This window comes from Contarinia nasturtii, unplaced genomic scaffold (genome assembly GCF_009176525.2).
Source record: "Contarinia nasturtii isolate CC-2019 unplaced genomic scaffold, AAFC_CNas_1.1 Cnas_scaffold_993, whole genome shotgun sequence".
In the NCBI taxonomy this organism is placed as follows: Eukaryota; Metazoa; Arthropoda; class Insecta; order Diptera; family Cecidomyiidae; genus Contarinia; species Contarinia nasturtii.
Genome location: NW_022198340.1, coordinates 430,477 through 458,390, shown reverse-complemented (window position 1 = coordinate 458,390; position 27,914 = coordinate 430,477). Strand labels below are relative to the sequence as shown.

Here is a 27,914-nt window from a genome sequence, read left to right as displayed (position 1 = left end):
GAGATACCACTTCCACTGCATTTGATTTTAACTCAACTCAAAACCAAAGTCTCTCTCTTTTGAGTAAAATTTCGGTTTTCTACTCGATTTCCCCTGATTCGATGTTAATTTCCCCTCTCGAGCATATTTTCTCTCTTCGCTTCTCTCTCAGTTTCATTCGTTTCGTTGTGTCATTGCAAAATGCTCAAAATGCCTTTGCGATAACTACACATCGAGTTTGTGAGCCGCACATATGTTTGCATTGAAATGTATGTATATTATATCGTTCATGGGACGAATGGAGTAGCGCGCGCGATTCAATGTGCACAAATGCTTTGTTGTTGCTTCGACAATTTTTTACTGTGGGACGAGTTAGTTGCGTGCGATTCGTCGAATGATATACATGTGTCTCCGTACCCGTTTCAAACCAAAAATTCGTCATTCAAGTTAAATCAACCATCGGCTTCGAATTATTCGATATAAATCGCCGCTCAAATTTAATTTCTTTAAAAAAATCAGCATTTTTTTCAGCGCCGTCAAAATAGTGGTGTCAACGCAAAAGTTGAATTTTATTTTTCGTTCAATTTTTTGTGTTCATTTCATTTAAATTTTTTCGGCAAAAATTGGTTTTTTGTGTTCACTACCAAATTTTTTTATATATATACGAAAGTGTACTTTTCGCGTGGCAAAAAAATTCCATGTAAACGGCAATTCGACAGCTGAAATTGTGATTAATCAAGCGAAAAATATAAGATAGTAACAATATTAAGAGAAAAAAAAAAGATTCGTGCATTTGCAAAAATTACTTGGCAGCAAAAAAAAATATTCAAAGAAGGGAAAAAAGATTAGTGTGGAATAAAAAAAAATAAATTAGAAGAATTCAAGTAGAAAAAAAAATGATGATGAAAAAAAGTGGATTAAATTGGTGCATTTGCATCATTGTGCTAGCTACAAGTGGATTATGTGCCGCTCGCAGTGGATTATACTCGGAAGAATCACCATCATCTGTCCGTATCGAACAATGTCACGAGGGATGCATTAAAAAGGTACGAACTACAAAATGAAATCAGAAATATACAAAATTGATGAATGAACACAAAAAAAAAATTCATTTTCGTCGACAAAATTATACATGCTCACGATCCGTTTTGCAAATGCTGATGATAGTAAAAAAAACACCGTTTTTTATGTTGAAAATTAAAATTGTGTGCACACGAGGCTCGAAAACGATGTGCAATGAAAAATGTGAACAAAGTGTTGAATGAGAATCTTTTTACAATCATGCGGGTACAATTTTTGGCACTTCCGTTAATGTATTACAGTGTGAAATTGAATTGTGGCTCTCTTTCATTTTAAACACTGTCCGCTTTTTTGTTTTTATCACTCTCTGTGTGTATCTGTGTGTTGTGTATGTTTTTTAATCCTCCTAAATTGAAACTAAATTAAATTTGTGCAGCTTGTCAATGGCCCCCACAACTATAATCACTCAAACGGGTTGCAATTTGATGAAAAAAAAATAACCCATTCAATTTCAAATGTTTCGTTAAAATTTCATTTAACATTTGTAATTACACACATTTGTTTAGCCCGGTTTCCCTCTGCCATTGTATAATCTATTTTGAAATGTGTGTGTGTGGTGGTTGTAATTTATATTTGGTTGGATGCAATTTTTTTTGCATCATAAAATGGATCTGGTGGTCATTTGATTGGAAATGGAAATAAAATTGGAAAGAAACAAATTAATATTTCTCCATTCCAACGTGTATATGTGCTTCCTCGAATTTTTTTTAAAAACTACCAATTCCGTTCACTGAAAGTCATTCTACATCATTCTCTTTGAATCTCACTCGATTTTTGATTTCATTCTTACATGGTGTTCGCGTTTGGCGTGGAAGAATACAATCGGCTTTTTACAAATCTAAATGATTGGTTTGTTTTTCGATGGTTGATCAGTGGTTATATCGAAGGGAACTGGGCTGGTAATGCAGTCCATCTAATTACTCTCAACTCCATAATTTTATCATTAACTCTTCAATACAAAGTGCATTTTACATTATTCTTTATTTTCTTCGTCTTTCCGTTGTTCGACGATGACGACAACAGCGTCGACGCCCGAAAACTCTTTCTCTTCCCATTTATTTAATAAACTCATCAACTCTCTTTGCTTTCTTCTCTTTCTCTTCATATATTCGGTCATTTTGTAATGACTTTTTACTTGAAAAAAAAAAAAAACTTGCTTTTTTCTCTGCACTTTGTTCCGATGACCAACCGAAATTATTACTGCTGCATATGGAATTGAAACATAAAGTATGGGTTGACCTCAGTGCACAGTTCCCAAGAGAAAAGCATATGGTTGAGTGGTTCAAATTCGAATTCGTCTGAAAAAAAATGTGCACGAAAAATTGCCGGGTCCTTTGCTCTTTTTACAGTAATTCCCTTTTTTCGGCATTAATTTATCACATGAATTGCATATTTATAATATAGAATTTTAGTAATTCTAAATTCAATTTTTATTGCTTTTGAATTGATTTCCATTGTTAATTCCATTGTGATTTAAAACATTTATTCCGACAGAGCGAAAAAAACACATTGAAAAATAAATTCATGAATATGAATGGCAATTCGGCGCCGTTTGCCAAACGTATAGGCTATATAGCTATTTGAAAATTCAATATATCAAACGAAAGACGAAATACTGAGAAAGAGAGCCGACACTGTTGTCGACCTCTGTCGGCATGCATACAGAAGTGTTCATGAAGGATGCTTGAAAATGGTAATGCATGATATTATGGATGTCGGCAGGATTTTTCACTTAAAATCCCCCCAAGTCACTTCTCATTTTCGCTGGTATATCCTGCCATATAGACAAGCACACAATACCTAAAAATATACTTTTAAAGAAAATTAGAGAAAGAGTGAGTCTGGACAATGTTTGTGGGTTTTTGAAGCTGTTGAATTTGGATACATAAAACTTGGAAATTAATTCGACCCATTTATATATGAATGCTGTCTGATACCTTCAAGTGGTGGCTCTTCTAATCATTTAGCATTGGGTGTGATATTTTTTCGGTTGACAATCCGAAATGAAGCAGACATTGAACCAATCATGCGAAATGATGACAACCAAAAAGTTACATTAAAAATGACATTTTTCAGGCCTCGAATTAATTTTGAATGGTGGTTTTGAAATGGTTGTATTTAATATTTAATGACTATTCCCTCTTCACTCAAAAAAAGGGCATTCGTTCATACCAAAAAAAGTCGATGATAATTTAATATGAACAAAACCAAATGAATATTGATTCACATTGAATGCCGAAACAAAAGGTCGTTTATTCAATTGAGTCGCTCCAAAGTACAATTTTCAGTAGAATCAGTGGCATATAATTATGAAAACAAAAAATGATTGTTAACTACATTTGTATTTTTATCACCCCCTGCATGAAACGGCCTCGAATGGTTCAATTCGGCGTATTAATTTTATGTGTCGGATTCTCTGAAGTTTTTGATGTGTTGTGTGTGAAATGTGATTTACTAGCATTTTTCCGCTTGTCTTTGTTCATTTATGTGCACTTTTGAGTGTTGTTGGACATTTTATTCCGACCATCGAACCCATCCAGTCAATTAATTTTCGGATTGAGTTGAAATGGTTCTAATCAAGCTTCGGTTTGAAATATAGAATGGAAGAGAGAATAAAAAGGCAGTCGATCGCCGACAATAAGGCCGGCAAAATTTTATGAACCTGTCTGTATGTTGAATGAATGATTGTGAATGTGCTCATTCTCCGAATGCACCCCAGCGCAATAAAACAAATTGTAATTTATCTTTTGGGCAAACTAGATTTATGACTCTCGACTATTTTTGTGCAAAACCGAAAAGATACGATATTGCTTCAAACGGAATAAAATTAATAGTTCAAAAGGTGCACATCAAAAACTATGGAACCTTCTCTCTCACACACACACATGCTTGGGAAAAATTGAATCGAAATTTATGTTTGTGTTTTAAAGCCTGTACAATTCGGGCAGTCGCCTTCAATTGGGTTGTTTTATTTTATGTATATGTAGTTTTCGGTCATTGTTGGTTGTTTGTTTTGAGTTTTATGTTTGTCTGCTAAATGAGTAGAACCATGTTGTTCTTCAATAGAACAGTTAGTTGCCTGTAAAAACAGAAACAATAACAATACATTTTGACCGAAGCATCGAAGATAACGTTTCTCATCGGTAGCTATTTTTCTTTTGTCGAATGCCTGTTTTTAGGCTATATTTTTATCTGCTACATTTAACCCAATTGTAACTGGCCGACATCAAGTTTTTCATTCCCCTCTATCTCTGCTGAGAGGTAGATAAATTTTCATCCGCACATCAAGCCAAATGATTTAACGATTCCATGGGTACATTTGATGTCGGCATTCATGCTCATTGCCTCTATACGAGATGAGAGACTTCGAAATACAGGTTCATTTATTAAAATTGATTGGTTTTATTCGTTCGGCTCGTTTGTTTCTCTTCTCACAACTGAAATGCGCACGGTTTTTTTCTCTTTAGCTCGTCTTTCTATTTTTGCTGAAATAGTATGAAGATTAGATAAAAACCAGCCGATTTCTACCCATTAAATTGATAGCGATTTAAATGCTTGATGCTATTGCATTATATAACTTTGAAATTACAGTGATTCCCTTGACCTCAAAGCGATTCCAAAAAAAAATCGGTCCATAAAAAAACTTAACAAAATCCGACTGATTTGTGAGTCTTTTTTTTTGTATTTTTATTTCAAAATCAATTCACATCAGTTGACATTGATAAAATCTATCAGTAAGAAAGTTTTGCGGAGCGTGTAAGCGAAAAAAAAAAAGTGCCGAACACAACCGAAAAGAGGATGTGAAAAATAAGTCGCATTTTTTTCGATGTTGGCCTTTTGAAAATCAACGATTTGTGCAAAAGATTAGTGCGCGTCGAAGAAGAGACTCACTAATGAATTTATTACTCAAGCGACACTGTAAAAACGGCCAAAAATGTGCACAAACGAGCGTGCAAGAGAAAGAGCTGTGCAGTGTACACATGCCGGCAGTAATGCAAAAAAAAACTTGCCGCATAATCAAAATCGAAGTGAATTTATGGATTCTCGGGAAAAGCAAAACACTTAAACCGGGTGGAGACGATGTTTGTTCTTCTTTTTTTTTGTCTGCAATTGAATTCACTACCATAGCGCCGTGTTTTTTCTCGTGTTCACGTTTGGTCCGAAGTTGGAGCACATTTTTATTGCGTCAGTTCATTATGGAGTAGTGTCGGTTTGCTAGAAAGTTGCAATGGCCCTGCACCTTGGCTGATCGAAATCAAGTTTTTTTTTCTCTCCGCCGTTTCTGTTTTTCTCATTTTATGAGCATTGATTGAAGAAAAAAAGTTTTAATGAAGAGAAAGCTAATAAGAAATCGAACAAACAAAACAAACGAATTCATTTCGAAGCAATGCGGCAGAAAATTGTTCGATTTTTTTTTCAGTCTGCACTTTTTTGATAACCGCCAAAAAAAAACATACGATTGACATTTTCAACAAAGCCGAAGTCATCGATGTGGAAACCGGCACACAAAAATGTCGCATTAACATTTATTAACGGAACATTTTGGCTGAATGTTGTGTTTTTGTTTTGCGCTGTTCATTTGAACTTCGAAATAAACATAAAAATTGGATCAATATGAATTATTTAAAAGCGATGTTGTTTTTCTGCAATGGCCCGATCACTTTTAATCACATGTGTCAACTTGTTTCAAAACATTTTCGAACGAACAAAAAAAAAATCCGAATAAATGAGAAGCACACGCGAGCTCAAAAAATCAGATAATCCATAAACATGAAACGCTGAAATTAAATTAGCGCAGTAAAAATTACGGATATAATTTAATTGGTTGTTAATAGAGTTGGGAAAAAAGAACAATCGATGTTCCATTTAATGCACAACAGAGGCTAAATATGAAATCGATAGCAGTGTGTTGGGGAAATTGAGTTAAGCGGCGAGAATTGGGTCTCGTTGGAAATGAATATTCGAGTTTATTGAACATGAAAAATATTTGATTATTGCCGCCACTGTCAATTGTATGCCAACGGACTGTTTTTTATTATGTTACATCGATGAATGTCGAGTTCTAAGAAGTCGCTCATTTACCAGAATTCGAACAAGATTACGAACGTGAATGAGGTCTGTGTGTCTGCTTGTGTGTCAATCAAAAAATTGCATTCGCAAATGTTCTTTTCGGTTGTGATTTTATAATGGATTATGGTTATTATTGCCAATTATAATTTATTATTCAGGCTATTAGGAGCTACTTTCGTTCGGTGCACTTGAATGCGTTTTTATTTCTTTTTTTTTTACGAATGCGCGTGGCTTGCAATTCAATTGGTTATCAATTGAATGCATTCTCGTATATATTTTTGTTCGAGTTTTTAGTTTCTTATTCTCTGTCCCTTTGTGCCGGTCTTCTTATGTCCGTGCATTTGTTTTATAAGCGCTGCCGTGAAATCAAAGCGATCGATTACGATATCGATTCTTTCAGTCTAACCAAAAGCACTTTCCGTTTATTTGAAACCATAATAGAAAATAAATGTGCTGGCCGTGGTGTGCGCGTTATTCTTTTTTCTCGTTGTGTGTTGTATTGTAAACCGCGACGAGACAGAGAAACACAGATTAAAGAGATGACCAGGAAAATTATATTAATTTGAAACCGGTTTTTGTCTGAATTGTATAAATGTTATATTACGCGCTGTCGAGTGCGACTCTCTGATCGTGATACACAAAACCCAAGAGAAGAAAAGCGAAAAGAGAGAGAACAGTTCCTTAATAATATCCAAACAAAATGTGTGTACACTCGCACACAAGGTGGATGAGGCAAGATATACGCAAGAGCCAAAGAAAAATGAGCACAACATAAATATAAGACAGCAAGATTCTTGGGTGTACCGATGCTTGAACAAAACTAACAAACAACCATAAAATATTATCATATGAAATCGAAAATATCTAAATTTTAGATTCACGCACATATCTCTCTTCGACTCTCTCTGTCTCCGGGTATAAAGCGAGCACGCGTTTACATTGTACACACTAAACAAAACGAGTCTCGTACCGAGAGACCATGAAATCACAGAGAAAGAATGAAAGAGTGCAAAGTAAAGAAGAAAAGAGGCTCAAACACAAGAACGGCTTACAAAATGGAATTGGTCGCGAGATGCCGTTTTGTATTGACCGGCATAATGAAATCAAAATCTGTAATATGTTTTATCCGAACCCACAATCAACCATGGGCTAATAAATTGTATGCGCTCTTTCTCTCTATCTATTTCGATTCCGTTGTTTGTTTGCGTGAAGGCCACGCATCATGACGAATGTTCCTCAATTTCATTTTCTTCCGTTGAAATTTTCATACATTTTTTATTTATATTATTTTTTCCAATCATTCGAATGGACATGCGAACGAGAGAAAAAGGATGACGGTAAAAAAGCATATGCAATCAAAATAATGGTGATGGTCATCATAATAAAATATGATTGTTTGTGCAGCAATAGTGGCGGTATTCTTCAGTGCCAGCATTTGAACATACACAAAAAAGGGGGAAATCTGTACAATAATATTTATGTGGATTTAAATAAGAAAACAATTTGAAACGAATATATTTTTGTTTATAAATAAAATAAATGTCGAGCCCATTTCTTTCGTACCCAGTCCCTCATACTACTTCTGTCTCATTTTCATTTTTATTGCATCAAATTTTGATGCGCGTATGTATATTTTCACAATCTAAAAGATCTAAAATATATGATAATCCTGAACGACATTTTTTTGACGCACGCACTCCATTCGACTATGTGTGTAATACATTGGGTCGAAACTGATTTTTTTTTGTCTCTTCTTCCTCATTTCTCTTTTTTTGTTTTTTTTTTCATATGTCAGAACCATATAGAAAAAAACTGTATTCAATAGAATTATCATAGAACCGAAACCGGCGAATAGATTTAACATTTTTAGGCAGCAATCGTATCATGTTCATGTCTTGCTCATGGAAATTTATTAAAATTATTCTAAAGCCAATTTAACAAAATGGCTCTGTTCATTAGGCCGACCGATTGCAACGCACCCAAAATCTAACTGATACCGTGCGGCAGCTGAATTCAAATGGACAGTTTACAAGTAGTCGATTGAATGTTTCTAAGAATAAGCAAACAAGTTTTTCTACGAGTTTCTAATTAAATTCGATGCTATCTATGTAAATGATATTATAATTAACGTAATGAACTGTGGTTCTTTCCATATATTCTTTCGTTGTTTTTTGAATTTTTGGTCGACGATTCGATTTCATCATTTACGTTTGCTGGTAAATTTTTAATCGGCGATTGACACAGCGCCATTTTAGAGCTGACACAAGCACACATAACTCGACTAAACGAACGGTGTGAAATGGCAAACAAAATCAAATTGGCTAAATGGATTTTGAGTTGAACAGAAAATAAAAAACGAGCATCAATCTAAATCAATTCATCGCAGCAAATCGATCGACTGATTGATGACAATTAATCTAGTGCGATCAAATCAAATGCAAATTAAACAATCGCACAACAAAATGTATTACATGAAATATTAATGCGGATCTTTCTCTCTCTCTCATTTTAGGTGAGTTTGAATGGCAGCTACTGTGTATTAATTTGTGTAAAAAAAACAACGAAGCAAACTATTGAGGTATTTGGAAATCAATAAATGCATGTAAATTGCAAATGAACGAAACCAATGTCTAGCATTCACTGTCAGCGTTCTTCCGGTTACATTGAATAATTAATGCAAAATGAAACCCCCAAAAAAAGCACCAACTATTGAATTTTCGCTCTCAATCAGTCAGAGTTGGCAGCGATTCAGCAAAAAAAGGGAAGAAAAACCATTGCGGCATCGTTTGAATAATTTCGAAATTCATAAATTAACTGTTGACATCGAAGGTAAACTGCGAGCAATGAATGGCGTTCCAAGCGGAAAATACGGTCGAAATATTTATACGTTTCGTGCAAAACGAATTCAATTCCATAAATATGTTCTCATTATTATTGGCGACCGAACAAAAAAAAAGTCAACGTTGACCACAATTTTCCAACATTTGGTTCGGTGGTGTTGTGATTGTTAAGCTCCCCATTTTTATTTATTCAACAACGAAATAAATCCCACTTTTTTTACGTTTGATACTTTCCGTTTGAATACATTTATTAGTAGATTTATTGGCAGCGAGTATTTATGAAATGCGATTTGCTTGAATAGCAACACGCATACATGACGGCTTTATCTCTATCGAATGAAAACAAACGACAAACACACCGAATTAAAGCTGAATAAGGCGATCATGTGGTGTATAGTGAAGAAACAAAAGACGGAGCCATTAAGGGTTGGCATTGAGTAGCTTGGGAAATGCATCTCCAGCCAAGCACAAATCGGTGTCACACAAAAGTTTTTTGTACGCGACAGACAGGGACAGAGAGTTCACAACTAATAACGATTATGAAAACGCAATCATTCCTTTCAAAATCACATAAATCCACTCGATGCCATAACAAACTCGAACTCACTTACATCATGCCAATTGCATTATTCTATTGAATTGGAACGCTTATCCAACCAAACGGGAATACAAGAGGAACATCAACCGCGTCGATTTCTCTTATTCTTACTCTCTCTCTCTCTTTTGGTATCTCTCTTTCTCATGCGTCTCTCACTTCGCCAGAAGTAAATTGGTTTTTGTGAATGAAGAAAAAGAAAACAATGCCAAAATGACACGAGTGTATTGAAATCGTCGACGACCAATGAGAGTGAGGAAAACACAAAAAGCAAAAAACCACCCAAACTTATTGAAATAAAAGCGAATCGTATAAGAAAATAAGACACACATAATAAAGTGCTTAACATTTTTATATGCATTCACAATTATAAGCAACACATACACACAATGCCTTTGTAATAATACAGAACAAAAAAAAGCATATAAAGAACCAAATATAAAAATCTAAATAATCCGATAAAAATGTACTTTAGATGCTTATCAAAATGGCATTGCATGTTAGTTGTTATTCGTTTGTTTTCTCTCTCTCTTCCGTTTTGTGTGTGTGTTTACGTTGGATTTTGCATTGTTATTATGTCGATTCATTGGACTCTTCTCCCGTTTGCTATTTACCACTTCGTAATGACATTCGTGTCTCAAGAGAGAGAGAGAACTCGCGCACAAGCGATCTATGCGTTTATTTTTCATTTAACTTTCTTACGGCTTCTATTCGCCGTGTCCACAATATAAACAATCATATAAATCTTGTCTCGATTCTCGTTTGCATTACACCATACATATATATTTTTCTGTTGTTCATGTAAGTAAGTAACCTTTGACTCCATAATCTCCTTCAACAAGACGAACGACAGGCTATTTTGCTGCAGCTTGCAATGTACTTTTTCTCCCTGAAATTATTATCTAAATTGATTTCAATCAATCATCGCGAGAGACTGACACTTGTTCAAATACAGCGCACGAATGTCGAAAGTCAAATTTTAATTTCGATAGACCGACTTGTTCTGTCTGCATCGCAGAATGAAATGTGTTGAATGTCGGCTAAGTAATCAGATGGATTTTTTTCTAATAAAATGTGGATTGTCGCCTGTTTTTCACGAAATTGTTTTTCGTCACAAAATGAAATGACTTTTCGGTTGGGTCAGTGTCATATTTTTTTTTGTTCGTTGTTTCTTCTTAGTAATCGCTTTTGTTTGTCATTCTGTCGCTTGTTTATTTGTATCTACTTTATTTATACACTGCCTTTCAATATGAGTCGTTGCTTAACGATGGTTATTAATTTGTCCGCAAAAGACGCGTTTGTTTAATGAAACACTTCGTTTCAAGTGCCACGGATATTGTTATTTGAAGCATAATCCAAGGATGGAGAGAGAGAGAGAGAAAGTAAAGAATGCCACAAAATAAGTTCCAAATACAGTGTGTAATGAAAGAAGATGCTTGTTGTCGCGTCAGGACAATGAACAATATCATATCATTTCGACTCGGTTTGAATGTCGAGCAAAAATCTTAATGGCAGTCATACACGTTCGAGAGCGATACATGATCATTAAGAGTAAAATATATTCCGTGCGCATATAAAATGCTTCGAGTAATAAAAGTGGAGTGAAAAAAAACTCGGCTTTAAATAAACAGACGCGCACACATATTGAGCCAGAACAAATAGCGCTAAACAAGTTGACACTCTTGACAAGTGGGTGCATGCGAGTTGCCAGTTTTGTGCCGTTGATACACATCAAACATAAAATCAACGGCCTAAAATTAATATTCTCATTTTGTTACAAAGCAATATCGTTGGCATATCGCACGCGTGTCTCATATACATTTTTATATATTGATTTAATAGATTTTTATAGGCACATTTGTAGTTCAAATAATGTCCTATGCTATTATTACAGCTATTTGCAACTAGTGCATTTTTCATTCCGGGGTGTTCCCGAAGCGACGGCACCGGATTTATTTATCGATAATATTGTGCGCGCATACACACGCTTCAGGCCACCGTGTGTACGCCTGTGATCAACTATTATTTATGGAAACTATGAAAGAGAAAGACGAAAAAAACAACGAGTGTCAGATTTATTGGGCCACGTTATTGAAAATGATGATGGCAAAGTGAAATGAGGCGATGATGATATATCTGCCAATATTTAATGATACATTAAAAAAACATTTTTATTGGTCGATTTTTTCGAGTCAAGTGATGATTATAAACCAAACAAAAACCATGCAACACAATAGAAATAAACCGCACGTTTTGGTTAGATAGTAAAATCTATGATGTACATCACGACGTTAATATTTTTAGGGCGTGCGTTGTGATTTATGATCTAGATTCACAACAATACTCGAATGTTAAAATATGGAGTGCAAAAATTCATCGTTCGATAAAAACGGATTTCTTTTTCTTGACCTCAATGAATGTAAAATTGAAAAATTTTCATCATTTTCGATTACAGTAAGTCTACAATTCAATTATTGATATCAAAATGAGGTTGTCACATCGCATAGTAACGGAACGCCTGCACAAATGCGAAATCCGTACAACAATAGAACATTGATTGACTTGAGCTCTTCCAATCAAAACATCTTCAATTGAAATTTCCAATTCGATGAATTGGTTGTACAGCGAAATGCTTGGTTATATTACCCGAGTTACATGATATTCTTTCAATCGCCTGACGAAAAAAAAGTAATGGAAAATAATTCTATCTTTCTCAGAAGAAGCCGTTTTGTCCTTGAGGAAATGAAAAAGTGTTGATATTTGAGAGAATCGTGTAATATTAGTTTTTATAGAACTTCGGAAAACGTTCAATCTTCTTTGAACAAATTTGAAGTGTACAGATGAAACACGATTTAAAAACAACGCAATAAAAAAAAAACAAGAAAAAAGCGGAATCCTATTTGTGCAAAGCACTTCGGAGCCAAAATCGCAAATGTTTTTGAACAAATTAAAATGAAAATCACTTTACATTTTCGATTTGAGGCGGTTTTGCCAGCCACATCACCACAAAAGAGCTATAAAGCGCATAAATCCTCCGCAATCGAAATCGTAAATAGCGGCATTTTGTGTGATCGATTTGCCGTTGCCAATCGTGTCGTATGTAGATGAATTTCATGTGCATGGCGAATGGTTTTTTTTCCGGTCCCCTTTTTTTACATCTCATTCTGTCTTTCATTGTTTATATGCTTTTGTATATTGAACGATTGCTGATTCGGAGATTTCAATCGGTTTCGCCGATGTGTGTTGAATGATGTGTGATTTTTGTGCAATCGCGTTGGCACGCACACACACGCAAAACCAAATCGATAATGATTTTCGGCGGGCATACAAAATACAACACTAGGTTTCGCCCTTCAATAAACCAAATCCCAAACACCATACCCTTATAGGTCTGAGTATGTGCTTCAAACTGTTTTGATACACGAAAATTACTTCGTTTTGTGTGACAACAAAGTGGTTCGCATCATTCTCGCGCGTTGTTTTTGAAGCAACCGAATCTCACAATGCCAAAGCGTTGAGAAGAAATGTAACGTGGGGGAGAGCACGGGCAAACATGGGAGAGTGAGTGTGATCAATACGTATGGTACGTGTCTTATTGTTGTTACCCACACACACACAATCATTTATTGCATTCAAACTATGTATGCATTCGAAAATTGATGTGTGCGCTATGTTTGTGCGTCGACTGATAATGGAAATGGTATTTATATTCGGGATTGTGTTAAAAATTACTTCATTTAGCGAACATGAAATGCACACACGTTCCAACATTAATCTGGCTCATACAATCCACTCTCATATACATACATTTTTCATATGTTTTCATTATTTACGGGGTTTGGGGGATGCAATGTGTAAGTTTTGGATTGTTGTGTACGAGAAAAGGAAGCGAAAATATTAAATTGATTCCATTTGTCAACATGACGGAATATGTTTAACGCCGCTATCTATCTATCGATCTCTTAATCTGCGAGAGAGTGAATACAGCCAATAAAGCTATTAAGCAATGCTTCTGGACGCGTACAACAAAATTCTTCTTCATATCTCTCTCTGTGTATTTTTATCGATCCAATACCCATTCGCAGTACAATGCATTTCAATTTCGATGAAATACTTGTTGTCTCGACCACTTACACACACTCTCAACCCAATCACGCACTTTGTATGTTTTCAGTTGGTAACCCCAAAACTAAATCTAATATTATTATGCTTTCTTTCTCTGTGAACAAGAATAATATATATTGGGAAAAATGCTATCTCGATACATTTTTGTTTTTTGCTATTCGCTCCGTGTTGCTTTCGGATCTAACTTGAAAACTGATTTGTTATTCTGTCGTGCTCGCAATGTATGTTTGTTGTTTTCAATCAAAATACGCATCATCAACATTTCAGTGATGCGCTCACATTCAAGGGTGCTTAAATTAATACATACGAGCAGACATGAGAGACATTGAGAGTTACATCGACAATATAAATAGATTAAAATAAGTTTTACTTGAGCATTAATCCGAGTTGTACAAACTCGACGTCGTGATGCATAAAAACCGGACGATCCGAAAATGATTTTGATTATGCCAATATTGATGTTAGTCATCACATCTTCATATCTTCATAGCCCCGGCAATTCGTATGGATTGACACATCGTCTGTGTTGATATTTGATTTAATATTCAAGCTCGAACAATGGGATTTTCATAAATTAATCGATGCTCGGGCATTTCAAGGAAATAGCGACGAAAACGAGGTCTTCCATCACATTTTCGGAATGCTGAATTTTTTTTCTCATTCGCTTCTATCAAGTCGAAAATGTCTTTCACAAACATAAAGATGCTTTTACACACTTGCGGCACAATAGTGTTTTGTGAAAAGATACAATGTCATCTTGTGGCTTTGGAGCCCATTGAATAATTTATTATTCAACCTGCTGATACGTTCACTTTTTGATTTTATTATCAGTCAAATCAATCAATCAACGTGCAAATAATTGGGCCGATGACCCAGTTGATGATGAACTACGATATATCATCTGCTCATAATTTTTTTCATTTCGGAAAACGTTTTGGTATATCAAATAAATATATCGATCGCTATGGGTCTTGGCCAATTAATTTCAATAAGAGAACCAATTGATATAATAAATCTATCGTGACGCAATTGTTTTGTTTGCACGATGGCAAAATTCAAGTGTTTTAATAGAAAAATCCAAGATGAAGATGGCAACCAAGAGAAACAAAATTAAGACAAGCACTCTCTTCGAGGGATGAAAGAAAGTAAATAATAAAATGATGAAACAATAGAAAATGTTTTAATAATACAAAATAAATTTGGCGTTGCGATGGACAATTTTGTCTTTCCTTTTCATTACGTAAAACGATGCCGATTGTTTTATGCGTTGGCCATTCATTTCTCATTTGCTTTTATTCGACCATGAAATTCGCATTGATTCAGAGAGTGAGTGAGAGTGAATGGGTAAATTCATTTCATTGGTTTTATCAACAGCTGCGTTGCTTATGATAACAATAACAACCGCATTTGAATTGGTTTAGATTAGTTTGAAAGCATCGGAAAGGAGATTTCGTAGCGCTCAATGGTTTGCTTTTAACATGCCACACACACAATATTCGCTATTTTCAATGGGTTTGAATTGAGAAGCAAAATATACGGAAATGACGGAAACACAAGTGGAGCAGAAGATGGTGGATTCAAAATGCTTGAAGAATTAAATTTATACATAAGCATTGAGTTCACTTGAGTTCCGGTTTTCAGATGGGCTTTATATCCCCCCGAGTTTTTTTGTTTGAAATTTGCACTCGTATATACTACTTGTATACAGTATCTGTTCAATGTCTGCAATATTGTTTATGCACGATGATGATGTACTTGTACTGTTGGTGGAAACAGCAAATTTCGGAATCGATTTCGGAATGTGCAGTCTACCACTTAAACACAGTGTATACTATTTCAGATGTAGAACACTCAACTCGCACAGTATGTTTCACAGAGATATCTCTCGTAATTTTCGTCTCTGTTGCAAATGACGAAATCAAGTGCATCGCTTGCACAGTTGGTATTTGCCGAATGCAGACTTTTTGAGAATGTAAGATGATACTTGAACTCGTGTAAAACCAAAAATCTGATACATTTGCAGCAATGCAATGCTTTTGATGCTTGAAAACAGCAAAAAAAATTGTTGCAAATTCAAAAAATTTGATGCGGCGGGAAATGATAGCGATATGTTTGAGAGTTATGGAGAGATGGTTACGGCAAACGAGAGAAGAAGATTTTTTTCCAAAAATTTGTCGGTTTTCAAGCGTTTTCTCTGACCAGAAGTTGAATTGATTCTGAATTTTAAAATTATTCAACAACATTTTGCACACACAGTAGTGTCGGTCAAGCAAACAGACGGGTTCTAACAAATCGGCTTTGGATTTATGCTTTTTGTTTCAATCCGCATACGTGAGAATTTGATCTCATTTTAGTAGTTGAAATAAATGAAACAATTTCCTTTCCTGGCCGACAATCAAATTTCAATCGCTGGCCATGCACTTGGCATGTGAATATTTAACGAAACCAAATGTAGAACATAAGCTACCAAAAACATAAACGAAGAAGACGATACAAAAAGCATGATGTGCGGGCGGTAAAGTGGTGCTAGGGAAGATGGTATTGACATCAACAGAGAAACGAACATGCATTTATTAGTAACAATTTTCTTCATCGAATAACATGGATTCAATTTAACATTCAGCATTTGAATCGATTTGCATGTTTTGGACAATGGCTTGAAACCTGCCCACAGATTCTATCTCTTTCTCATGCACACACTTCATTTTGTCGCTCCGAAAGACATATTATTTAATGATTCCAACAGGATTTCTGTGGTTTGACCATTAAAATGAATAGCAGATCTGTCCCGCGCGCTCTCTTGCTCCATCATTGTTTATCTGCACAGAGGCAAACTATAATCGGAAAAGGGAATTCAAATAGCAATGAATGTTTAATGTGCGAAGGTGGACGAATCAATAAATTCTCGGACACAGTAGGAATATGTATATATAGTCGGCTAAAAGGCGCTATCGAATGAAAGAGAATGGTGTCTAGGTAAAAGTGGTTAAATAGGCTCATTTGATTGTCTTCGATGGAAATCCAATTAAAAGTGATCTATGCAGTGTTTTCGTTTAGCGTACGACTTTGGACTTCACTTCAATAAACAACAGCCGAATGTAATAAAAACTTGACGCTACATCGCCTTGATTCGGTTCGGTTTTTATGGGCAATAAATTTCTATTGATTTCTAGTCTGTATCTTATTGAATGTCGTTGTTTGTCGTCCCTCGAAGTGGCGACGATGTGCACATATTTTTATCTTCTCAATTTTTTTTTCCTTTTAAGTAAGAAGAGACAAACAAAAAAATAGATTTCTTCGAATCAATTCAAATCGAAATGCTGAACATACAGCGAATTTCAGTCATAATTCACCGTAATTAACCATCAACATAGCATATTTTGTCTTTCGTTCGTGTTGTGTTATGTTATAGGAAAGTTATGTATAAGGAAACTTTCAATGTGATTGTTTTTTCGTGTTAGTCAATGTCAGACGGTATGCGTGCACCGAAATCTTCATTAGATGCCACCGAGGCGTTTAGCATCGGAATACATTTGGAAATCTTCTAGTATTTAGCTAATTAACAAAACAAAACGATGGAACGAAGACACAAAAATTATGTTCATTTGCCAGAGAAGAAGCAAACGAGAGAAATGAAGAAAAACAGACAACCGAGAACACAAAATCTTTCCAACAGTTTTGGTAGAAACTAATGAATAAAATAAATAAATGGACTCTTGTATGACAAAACGGAGTGCGCACAGTGACCAATACAATAAATTACGATTGGGCCTCTCACAATTTGGTGTAATGGTGTTGCCGCGAAGAGAATAAGAACAAAGAAGAGATTGAAAAAAGAAGAAAGAACGAACGAACGAAAAAAAAAAATCGTCGATCACAACGTTGGATATAATTAATGGAATCCTTTTTCTATCATGTTCTCCATATGTTTGTTTTAATTTTACATCAGTGCTTCTTACTCGAAGCAATCATCTTCGTTCAACCTTGAATTTTCGGAAACTCAGTTAGCCGCTCTCTCTCTCTTTCTCGATTTTCTCCTCGTCCATGCCTATTCTCTTTTAACCGCCATTGTTATGTATCATCCATCTTCATTGTTTCACTCGGTTCCACGCTCATCTAATGTTTATTTATCTTTATTAGACCGTATACGTACGTTATATTTTTTTTGTTTTTATTAGTTTGATCATAAATTGGCTGCATTTCATTTTATCAGCCTACAGGTTTCAAGGTATATGTTTCTCTAATTATAATCACAAATTTCCCAAACCCTATCTAAAATTAACTTCGGTTTCGTCCGATTATTGTTATTTTTTGTGTATATGTATTGGTGATTTTCTATTCCGTATTCAATCGAAATATTCATTGCCGTGCATATGGTTTAAGTCATAAACACATCACTCTTGCGGCCACCACGTCATTGTTGTTGTCTTCTTTATGTCAAGGATAATACATAAAAGAGCCCACATATAAAAGGAAATTCTATGAAACTGTTCGAAACACACTCTTGTCGAACTTATAACGAGCACAAACCAATATAAAGTTCTTCGATATTTGTGCACTGTTGGGAGTTGTTCGAGTTGTTGTTTCGTAGCCGAGTTTCAGATTTGATATGCTGAAAGATATAAACATACATTGATGAATTGTGTATTTCGGAAACTCATCAATACACACACACACTGTTTGGCAATGTAGGCGCAATCAGAATAATGTATATAAATTTACTATATCTCTCGTTCTAGTCATTATGCAAATACAGTGAGAAAAAGAAACTTATAGCAACCCATGTTGCTTTGTATATCCTGCGTGTAAAACGTAAAATACCGTGAGCTAATTCCATTTCATTACTCTAAATATTCTGAACGCCTGCTTTGTTTTGATTCATCAACTAACATTGGCATGCATATACACTTGCAAAATACACACACACGCTGTACACTACACATAATTCATGCGTGATGTATATTTGACGCAATGTGCCGAAACGATACAATTTAAGTGATTTCCATAGAAGAATGTAACCGACGATTTTCAACTCGTAGCACGTTATATTTTACAAGTGGTATGAAAAGAAAAAAATAACCGTTTCGCTTGTGCAAACACACACACATATATGAAGCAATTGAAATCAGTCAGTTCGAGTGAATATTTGACTAGTAAACGTTACAAATGTATGCTATTATAGCGATTGTTGTTGTTGTCTGCATAGAATCGGGCATAAAAATTCGGTTGAAGTAGTACAGTGCAATTGGAAAATGTCGAGGCTCTCGTCGCAAAGAGGATAATGGGTGCGCATACACAGTGATTGTGTCGCTTCGCACAAACAATATACTTGTATGTACATACATAAAATAGAATGCCGCATTTTCGGCATTGCACATGGAATTTACAATTTAAATACATTCAAGGAAAATTCGTAAGCCGAACACACTGAATATAGACAAAAATCTATTCACCATCTATAATACACATTTCTCTCTCTCTCTCTCTCTCTCTCTCTCTCTCTCTCTCTCTCTCTCTCGTTCTCAATGCAGTCACATTGGTGATTCCCTTCGTTTTTGAAACGCATACGATCATCCATATGGGTGTATGTCGCACTCTCTGTGTGTAATTGCAAATATGTACAAAAGTAAATCTAATATAGATAGCATCCTATATGACATAGCACAAAATCTATGATTCTGGCAAATGTTCTGTGAGGTTGCCTGATAATGTAACTTACTTGCAAACATGCTTATTGCGTTTCGACAACGGTTCACTATGTGGTGCGATTCACTGCGTATTTTCGGCACCAGAAATCGAACTCAACAACGATATTACGATCTCGAAACTGTTGTCGGTTTGTGTGTATGCGAACGCATTTATAGCGCAATTTATCGGTGTGGCACATACAAAATTTTGGTGCTGCTACTGCTTTCGCATTGTGTGTACGTGCAAGTGTATTTCGTTTGTGCACGAAAAATGGTTGGAAAGAGGTTGAAGGCTACTTGCTTTTAACAGCCAAAAACCATTTCGTGTGTGTGTGTGTGTGAATGTGTTGGTCTATCGAATTTCGTTTAATATGGGGCGCATTGTAATAAAAGCAGCAACAGCAGCATCAACCACACATAGACAAACACAAAGAGCCAACTTTTCGGTAGTTTCGAAGTTGAGTGTGAATGTGTTTGTGTGTATCAGGCGCGTTTGCATGTCAATGGTTCGCTTGCGTGTACAATGCGATGCGATGTTTACTTGTGTTTAAAACTGAAAATCTCTAGAGATTTTCTCAATGTGTATCCGTTTGTATGGAAAACCTTTGTTCATCTTCATCATCATCGTTGTCGATGTTGTTGTTGTTGTTTTGGTTAATGTTCTTCTTATTAATTCGTATATATTTTTTTTCCATCATCATCCTCGTTTTCGTTCATTCGAACGTTCTTTTTGTATACGTATTATTTTTGTGTATACATTCTGTATTCGTTTTTTTCTGTATTCTTTTCATTCCGATTCCGTATTCAATATGTACCTCTTTTCCATCGCTTGATTGTTTTCAAATGTTGTTCTCTTTCGCTTCATTCTCTCAATTTTCAAATACGATTCTCTCATCTCCGTATTTTCGTGTGTTACGTATTACTCGTAGCATCAGCATGCTGTTCTGTACTGTTGCCTGCTGCTGCTGATGTGACGTCGCAATCGTAGCCGTTGCCGTCGTCGTCATCGTCGAAAACCAGTCTCTGCGTTCTCAAATATTCGATGTTATATTGTGTGCACACATAAATTTCGTTGTCGATGGGCCCCGGTCTCTGTTCACCACATCGAATTCAGTTGAGTTTCAAGCATTGTATAGTGCGGAAGGTTTTTCTGTCTCTCGTTAAATCAAAACAAAATACAACAGTTTTTTTGATCTCTTCAGTGAGTTCTGTGTAGATGGTTTACGATTCGTTTGCTCTACAATAACGATTTTTTCCAAATTTTTGTGAAATCCTCCGCGCAATACCGATTTGAGTATCAAATTATTTTGAATTGTGATTGGTGACTAAAAGGAAAAGAAGATAGTAATCCATATCACTGTAAAAAAAAAATCCGTTAAATTTTGAAGAAAATAGTTTCAAACTCGAGATAAAGAAAACAAATCTAAAAATTTAAACAAGAAAACCAAATTCATGAGAATCAGTATTCAAATATTGGATAAGACACTATCGATTTTGAGAGCATAAACATCTTTCCAACACATTTGGTTTGTCGTCGTCGAGAATATCGTGAACGTTACAAGAGTGAACAAGTGATTTCGTTGGGTTCTTCTCATCTAAACTGATTTCTTTCTACCTGATTAGATCTTCTTACAGTGTGTCTGTCTTGCCCTTTTTCCCATACCACTTCAAAAGTAGTTTCTCGAACAAGAAGAGATAGAAGAAAAAAAAGATCGAATAAAACGAAAGCAAAAAAGCGTAAATATATAAAACGACGTCAAAAGATTTATTGTATTGATGTCAATGTGTAACATTTTTGGGCTGTTTAATACGATTGAGCAATAGACATAGAGACCCGAAAAAAAGAGACGAACTTAAAAATTAAAGCAATAATTCAAATAGAAAGGAAAAAAAAAATAAACGTCGAGAGAATAATGTTGCATTTGTGCTATTTGAAATCGTCATTATTCGATTGCATGTGAAACTGAAAAGAAAACAGACAGGATTCGAAGAAAGAAAAGAGATTTTCAAACATTTGAGATTTGTATTCATTATAAAATTGATTTTGAAGAAAAGACATCGAGAAAAATTGATGAACGATAAAATGGCATCGTCGACAGCACTTAAATCGATTTTATGTGGGTGTATTGTGTTGGTCTTTGGAATGGTTGACAGCCATTCGGCAATGGCTCGATCAACCACAACCACCTCTACAGCAACTACCACCGAGGCTGATAAATCCGTTGCATTGCTGCAACAGCATCTTTGCCGTGATGAATGTAGCAAAAAGGTTTGTTAATTATTTTATCGATTCAATGTGTTATTAACTGCAAAACTAGGTTCTTAACGTATTTAACAGCGTTTAAAATCGATGAAATTTTTCCACACTCAGCAACGGGGTTGCCAGGATGAGTTCGAACAATGAACAAAAAAAAACTGGGTTACATAACAAGTTGGCTAGGTATTTCAACCTCTGTTACCATTTTGGCTGTATGAATTATGATGCTGATCAGAATACAGGGCAAACCGAGAGAGTACCATTTTCCGTTGCCATTATTTATTGTCTTTCCGTGTATTTGAAACATTTATCTCTACGTTTTTGCTCTTGTTCCCAATGCTTGGCCATTATTCATGGTCACCATTCGGCAGCTTTGCTACTGCTGCTTCGCTTTTTCGGTATTTGCCACCGTTTTAAACATTCGAACAAAGTTTTCGTATATGCCTTTCGACAAAATGAAAAACTGAAAATTTTACGCTTGCTCTCTTTGGTGATGTGTGTCCCATCGTGCCAGCGATTTTTGGGGAACTGGATATAATTTTAACATTGGATAGCATGCATGGTGTGCCAGACACTGTAATATACCATCTTTCATAGCCACAACAACAGCAGCAGCAGAAACAACAACAACAACGACAGTCAACGAGGGTGTTCTGTTCGCATTAATTATTCAACATTCTGACAAATTGCCCATTTTCATTTTAATGTAAACAATGTTAATTATAAACGCGCCGGAATACCCGAACACGATAAACTAAACCAAATTACGAATTCAATTCATTCGAATACATTTTATCACATACAGTGCATTTTGTGAATGGTGAATAACAAAAACAATACACTCAATGCATCATACTTTGCTATGGACGTCGTCGGATTGTTAACTAAAAACTGCCATCGCATTTAATTTGATCAGTTTGAATAATTTGAAAATTTAATTTGAATTCCGCTCATTTGTTTTGTATGCAGAAGACAAAAGCGTTTAACGAAATATATGCACAATTAAATAAGGCTTGGATAGAAATTTGTTCAATTTTTATTTGCATTACTGATTCGAGCCAGAGAGAGAGAGCGAGAGAGAGAGGGAGAGAGAGAAGAAGAGAACACAGAAGTATTTTTTTAATAGTAAGAACAATTCTCCGATTGTATTTTCTTCGTCATGACCTCATGTGAAATTAGCTGCACGGTAAATAATTACCAAGAAGAGTGCATATTAAGTGCGTAAAACATTCAATTAGTTTGTATGATGGCGCAAAAAATGCTATATGTACCAGAACGGTCCAAAAACCAAACCAAAATTATTACATGAATTCAGCTGTGTCGCAGTCGGTGAATGTGTGCACGACTTCACTTACACGCTAATATTATTGGTTTCAATGCTCTTGCTCTCGTTCTTCCATTCTCATTCTATCTTCAAATACGTTTACATCTACGAAAAGTTGAGTTTGTTAGCTAGATAATGTGTATAGTAACACGCCTTCAGGCCATATGATCCCTAATTTATGTTTTTTTTTCTCCTTCCTTGGTGTTTTTCTTCCAAAAATAAAACAAGTTATTTCCAAACCGACGAAAAAAACGAGAATTCAATGCATACAAAGAGAAGAGAGTAAGTGGTATACAAGAGGAAGACCATTAGTATGCACAATGAAAAAAGGATATTGTTCAAAATGATGACAAGAGAGAAAACAACGACCGAACGAACGTTGATTTTCGTCTTGATTCTTCATCGTCGCCGTTCAAGTAGCTAATTTTATGTGAACGTGCTCGTCGATGTTGACGTTTAATTTTCGGTTTGTCTTTTTTTTTCGCTTCGTCAATATTTAGCGCGAAAATGTCCAAATTAGGATGGAAATAACATCGGGAAAAGTTGTTGAACATCATCGAAAAGAGGGTGTTCACCACAAAATTTAATATATATGAGATATAGAAAGACATCCATTTTTTTGCTTCTTGATGCAGTTTTTTTTTTGTCTGTTGTGCTCGAAATTAGTTGTCAGCTGTTGAATTGATTATACTATATTAAAAACGAACAACAAAAAGAATGGGCCGACGAACCGTTTCAATGTAATTAAATCATTTGGAATGTGTTGGGTCCAATCCTAAAGAAAAAGGGTTTTTCCTATTTGGCAGACCTGCGTGAATTGCATTTTCTTGCGTAGGATTTTCCATTCATTTCGATCGAATCACGTAATTTCATAGACATTTCGAATATATATATTTTTGTTCTTAGCTTTTGGGATGTACGTGACGGGTTTTTTTGTACAGTTGATCAAAAATTCGTCAAAGTCAGAGAACGAACATGGAGAGTTGATGTCATATAGCTAAAATCCGGCGTGCGCAGATAACACCGAATTTTTGCAATAAAGAAAATCGTACACCAAGATATATTGGATACAAGAAGCTGCTATTCCGTTCAGCGTGCACGGAATGGCGGTGTGGCTCATTGAATATGCAATGCAGACACATTTTGGAAAATGTGGAAAAACTCCAAATAAATACGATGTACGTGACGCATGTGTTGTGTTATTTGTGTATACTGTGAGTTTCGTTTCCCGCAAACGCCACCGAAGAAAACATATTCGAAGCGTTCACTCTTTTCAAACATTGTTACCGCAGTGTTCCAATGGATTTCGATCTCCACCAAAATGCCATTTTCATGTGATATTTTTTTTGGTAGCATTGTTTGCTATTTTCTCTCTTTCTCTCTCTCGCGCGCGCGCTCTCTGCACATGTCGGGGCTTGTAATGGCAAATTTCCATGAGATTTCGTCGTTTATCAACTATATTGTATCGTCAAAGTCATTTTATTACATTCCGAGCCAAACGTGATTTCTGAATTGATGTGAATTCTGATGGCACAAACTTGATGATTGCGACCGCCGACATGGTTATATTTTTAATCCAGAAATGAAAAATCGAATTGTGCTCTACAGAAAGCGAACTACAACGACACGAAAAAACAACCGCATGGATTATGATATCATGTGTCGCTTTAATGAATCCATCGAAGCACACAGTCAGAATAAAGAAAAAAAAGCGCAGCGCAATTCTTTGCGTTTCGCTCGTTGATCTATTTATGGTTTCGAAACATCAAGACTGTAAATGACATGAATTCCCATTTCAGTTTGCTCAATAAGGCAAATAGAGAAAGAGCGAGAGCAATCGTGAGGATGTGATACGAAGCATTTTACGAACGAAAAACTTAATGTTTTGAAATAGTGCGCGTATATTGGCTACAATCATGGTCAAGCAGGAATAAATGAGTCAATTAAAGAGCAAAAATATATTTATTTTTTTGTGCTCCTCACTCATCCATATGGATGAACTCTCGACTATGAAATATGGTTGAATTGTTTAAGGTTTTTTTTCATCTGTTTTGCGCTTGTTTGTTTGCTTGATTTGGATAAGCGTACATACATTAATCGGGACGCCATTCCATATGCTTTTTTGGGGTAGAACATTGGCTATTTCAAAGCATGACAAATTCGCATCGATGTTTTACGAAGTGGATTTTTGCTATAATATCGATCGATTGCTCATTATTATACGAGGCGAAAAAATAGCCGCAGAGAAAGAGAGACATGACCTCAAATCATTCGAACAGATCAGCGCATTGATGAGGGTGCGATAAGGTTAGCCGATAAAGAAATAGGAAAATGACGTAGCGAATTACGATGAGCTCAGTGTCAGAATCGTCTGCGTACACGTATGAGTACAAAAATGGTGGATTGAGTGAGCTCAATAAAATTAATGGTTGGTCTTCGTCGTGTATCCACCCTAATCGGCCTCTGGCCAATTTCAATGTGATTCATTTATGGGTGTTCTCGTAAAAAAAAACGTGGCCGTATCATGTGATTTTGTACATAGAATTTGCGCTCTCTCTCTTTCTCTCTGCATAAACCGCGCTCACCACACACAGCTCGTGTGTCTATGTAATACAGCGTCGGACACTTGCATATTTGAAAAATGCAGCAAAACATGCATAAAATACTATTAAAAGGCCATAGTTTATTTTCCCTCTATCTCACCATTTAAACAGAACATTGTGTTTGTTAGTTTTTCCAATGCGTTTTAGCTCCTTTTCATACATATATTTTTTTCTCTGCAAAAAAACACGTATATTAATTTCCATATTTTCTTCTAGTTTGCCATGGATGATATGTCTTGTCTGCAACAACCGGAATGTTCAATGGTAAGTTCATACTCTTTTTTTTTCGTACATTCGTAATTGTAATATACGTTCGTTTATCCATTGTTTGTTCACGCTTATATGCGTGTGCGCGCGAGAAGTATGTTTGTTTTTGTTTGTATATTTCTTCTTCTTCATAGCCATCCACTATCTCTTTCTAACCATTCCATCCACATATACACACACCACCGATATTTATGTAGAACATATGCATTGCATCATGAAATTTCGTTTCAAGTTTCTCTCTGTTTCACATTTTCAAGCGATTCGATTTTGTAGACTATGTTTTTGTTCGGTCTGTTTATGCCTTTTCTCTCTCTCTCCCTCTCTGAATGTTGTATTCATTCGGATTGAATGTGAAGCCAATGAAAACAAAACAGAACGAGAGAGAAAAAAACCGAATCTGCAACAAAATAGAAATGCGCAACTTTTGCTCCAAAAGGCATATCAATGGCACTACTCGACACTGCCATTGCAAACGACGACAATAATACAGAGCACTGCAGAAAAAAATGGCATTGCACATCGCACTATCGCATATTGAGGAAACCTTGTGAACAAGAAGGCATCAAGCGCAACGAAAAAACAAGAAGAAATAATCGCCGTGCAAAACATACATCCATACATAAACACAAACAAACATACAAATAATTATAAATAGAGAAAAAAAAGAGTAACCAACAAGTTTCAATGTTAGGCTTATACGTGCATTGTTGTTATTATTAGTTAAAGTCACGTTTAACATTTAACCGGATTATATAAGCGCGTATAAGCCAGTCGACAATAGACATGTTGTTGCTGCTGCTGATGATGATGGTGGTGGTGGTGATGATGATGACGTTGGTCTGATTGTAGTTATTACATTGCATACGCAAGCCAAAGCCAAGTGCATGTCAGGTAAATTCGATTTGATGCCTTCCACGATGTGCGATATGCATGCATACAAAATCGATATGCACACCAACCCATTGCACCGGCTGATCATCACATGGTTTTCTCTTCAGTTCTTTCTGCAATCGCCTCAACGAAGATAGAGAACGAGAGTCATGACTTGAATGAAAAGCACTAGTTACACGCGCGACTTGTATTTGTTCACCTTGTGACTAGCCTACAAGTGCATCATCGGGCACCAGAAAAGAAAAAAAAACCGCGATATGTACCCATTGGTGATTTGATATTAGAAAATGCATGTCTTTGCATCTCCACAGACTGTGATTTTGAACCGCAAAAACAAACGAGAGAACAGTGTACAATTTTCGTTTTTATCGATTCGATTTTTCCTGCATTCGTTCTTGATATGATAATTATTGTTTATTTTACATACACATTTTTTTTTTGTTCGTCTTCGTTCTTTGTGTTTTGCTGGAAATGCAAACGGCAACATAATTGTTTGTTTATTTCCAATGTAATGTATGGAACATCTTTCTATTCGTCTGTTGTTGTTTTTTCTTCAATTGTCGTTGTTTTTTGTTTTCTCTATTCGAGATGATCGCATCTCACATTGTTGCTCTATGCTCGTTATTCTGCGGTTAAAACGCCACAATTGCAATTCAAATTTTAATTTCGTGAGTACATCGGAAAAAAGGCAAAAGCAACAAACATCCACACACGAAAAAAAGGCCAGACGACTCGGTCGGATTGTTCTTCGATTTTATGTTAAAATGGTGCTCTTTTACAATCGAATTAACGAGTTCATCGTGTAGCCGAGATGAACGAGACTGTAAGCACTTAAGCCATGCCAATTTTTGTGTGCCCACAATTGTCGACACACACAAAAAAAACAACAAGAAAAAAACAACGCACACAAGAAAAATATTCAATTAGTTCGTGTAGTAAGAATTTGCAACAACGGTGCTTAATTGCCTACCGATCTAGCTGGAAACGATTTCCTTTCTACTCGCTTTTTGTATCTCGGTGTTTTGTTTGAGTCTCTTTTTTCCATAGCAATTTGACACAGAATATAATTGAAAATAACGTTTTCTTAACGATCTTAATTTGATTTTTTTTGCTCGCAATTTCATCCATTGTTTGCATGAATAAATACACATTTGAGGTGAGCTCACGCGCGCACAAAAAAAATGCTCATTGTTTCC

At 35.6% G+C, this 27,914-nt stretch overlaps 1 protein-coding gene across 2 annotated transcripts in view; it reads left to right on the top strand.

Moving 5' to 3' along the window:
* The first annotated feature begins 349 nt into the window (after nt 1-349).
* The window catches only part of LOC116343193, a 60,082-nt gene continuing 32,517 nt past the window's right edge, over nt 350-27,914 (top strand). The window contains exons 1-2 of one of the 2 annotated variants that reach the window (XM_031771127.1): nt 350-1,025; nt 25,777-25,824. In XM_031771127.1, the coding sequence (XP_031626987.1) occupies nt 876-1,025; nt 25,777-25,824 (198 nt within the window). In that variant the 5' untranslated portion in view covers nt 350-875. Of the gene's footprint in view, nt 1,026-20,506; nt 21,646-25,776; nt 25,825-27,914 lie in introns of those variants that run through there. The other variant, XM_031771126.1, reaches the window with a different exon arrangement.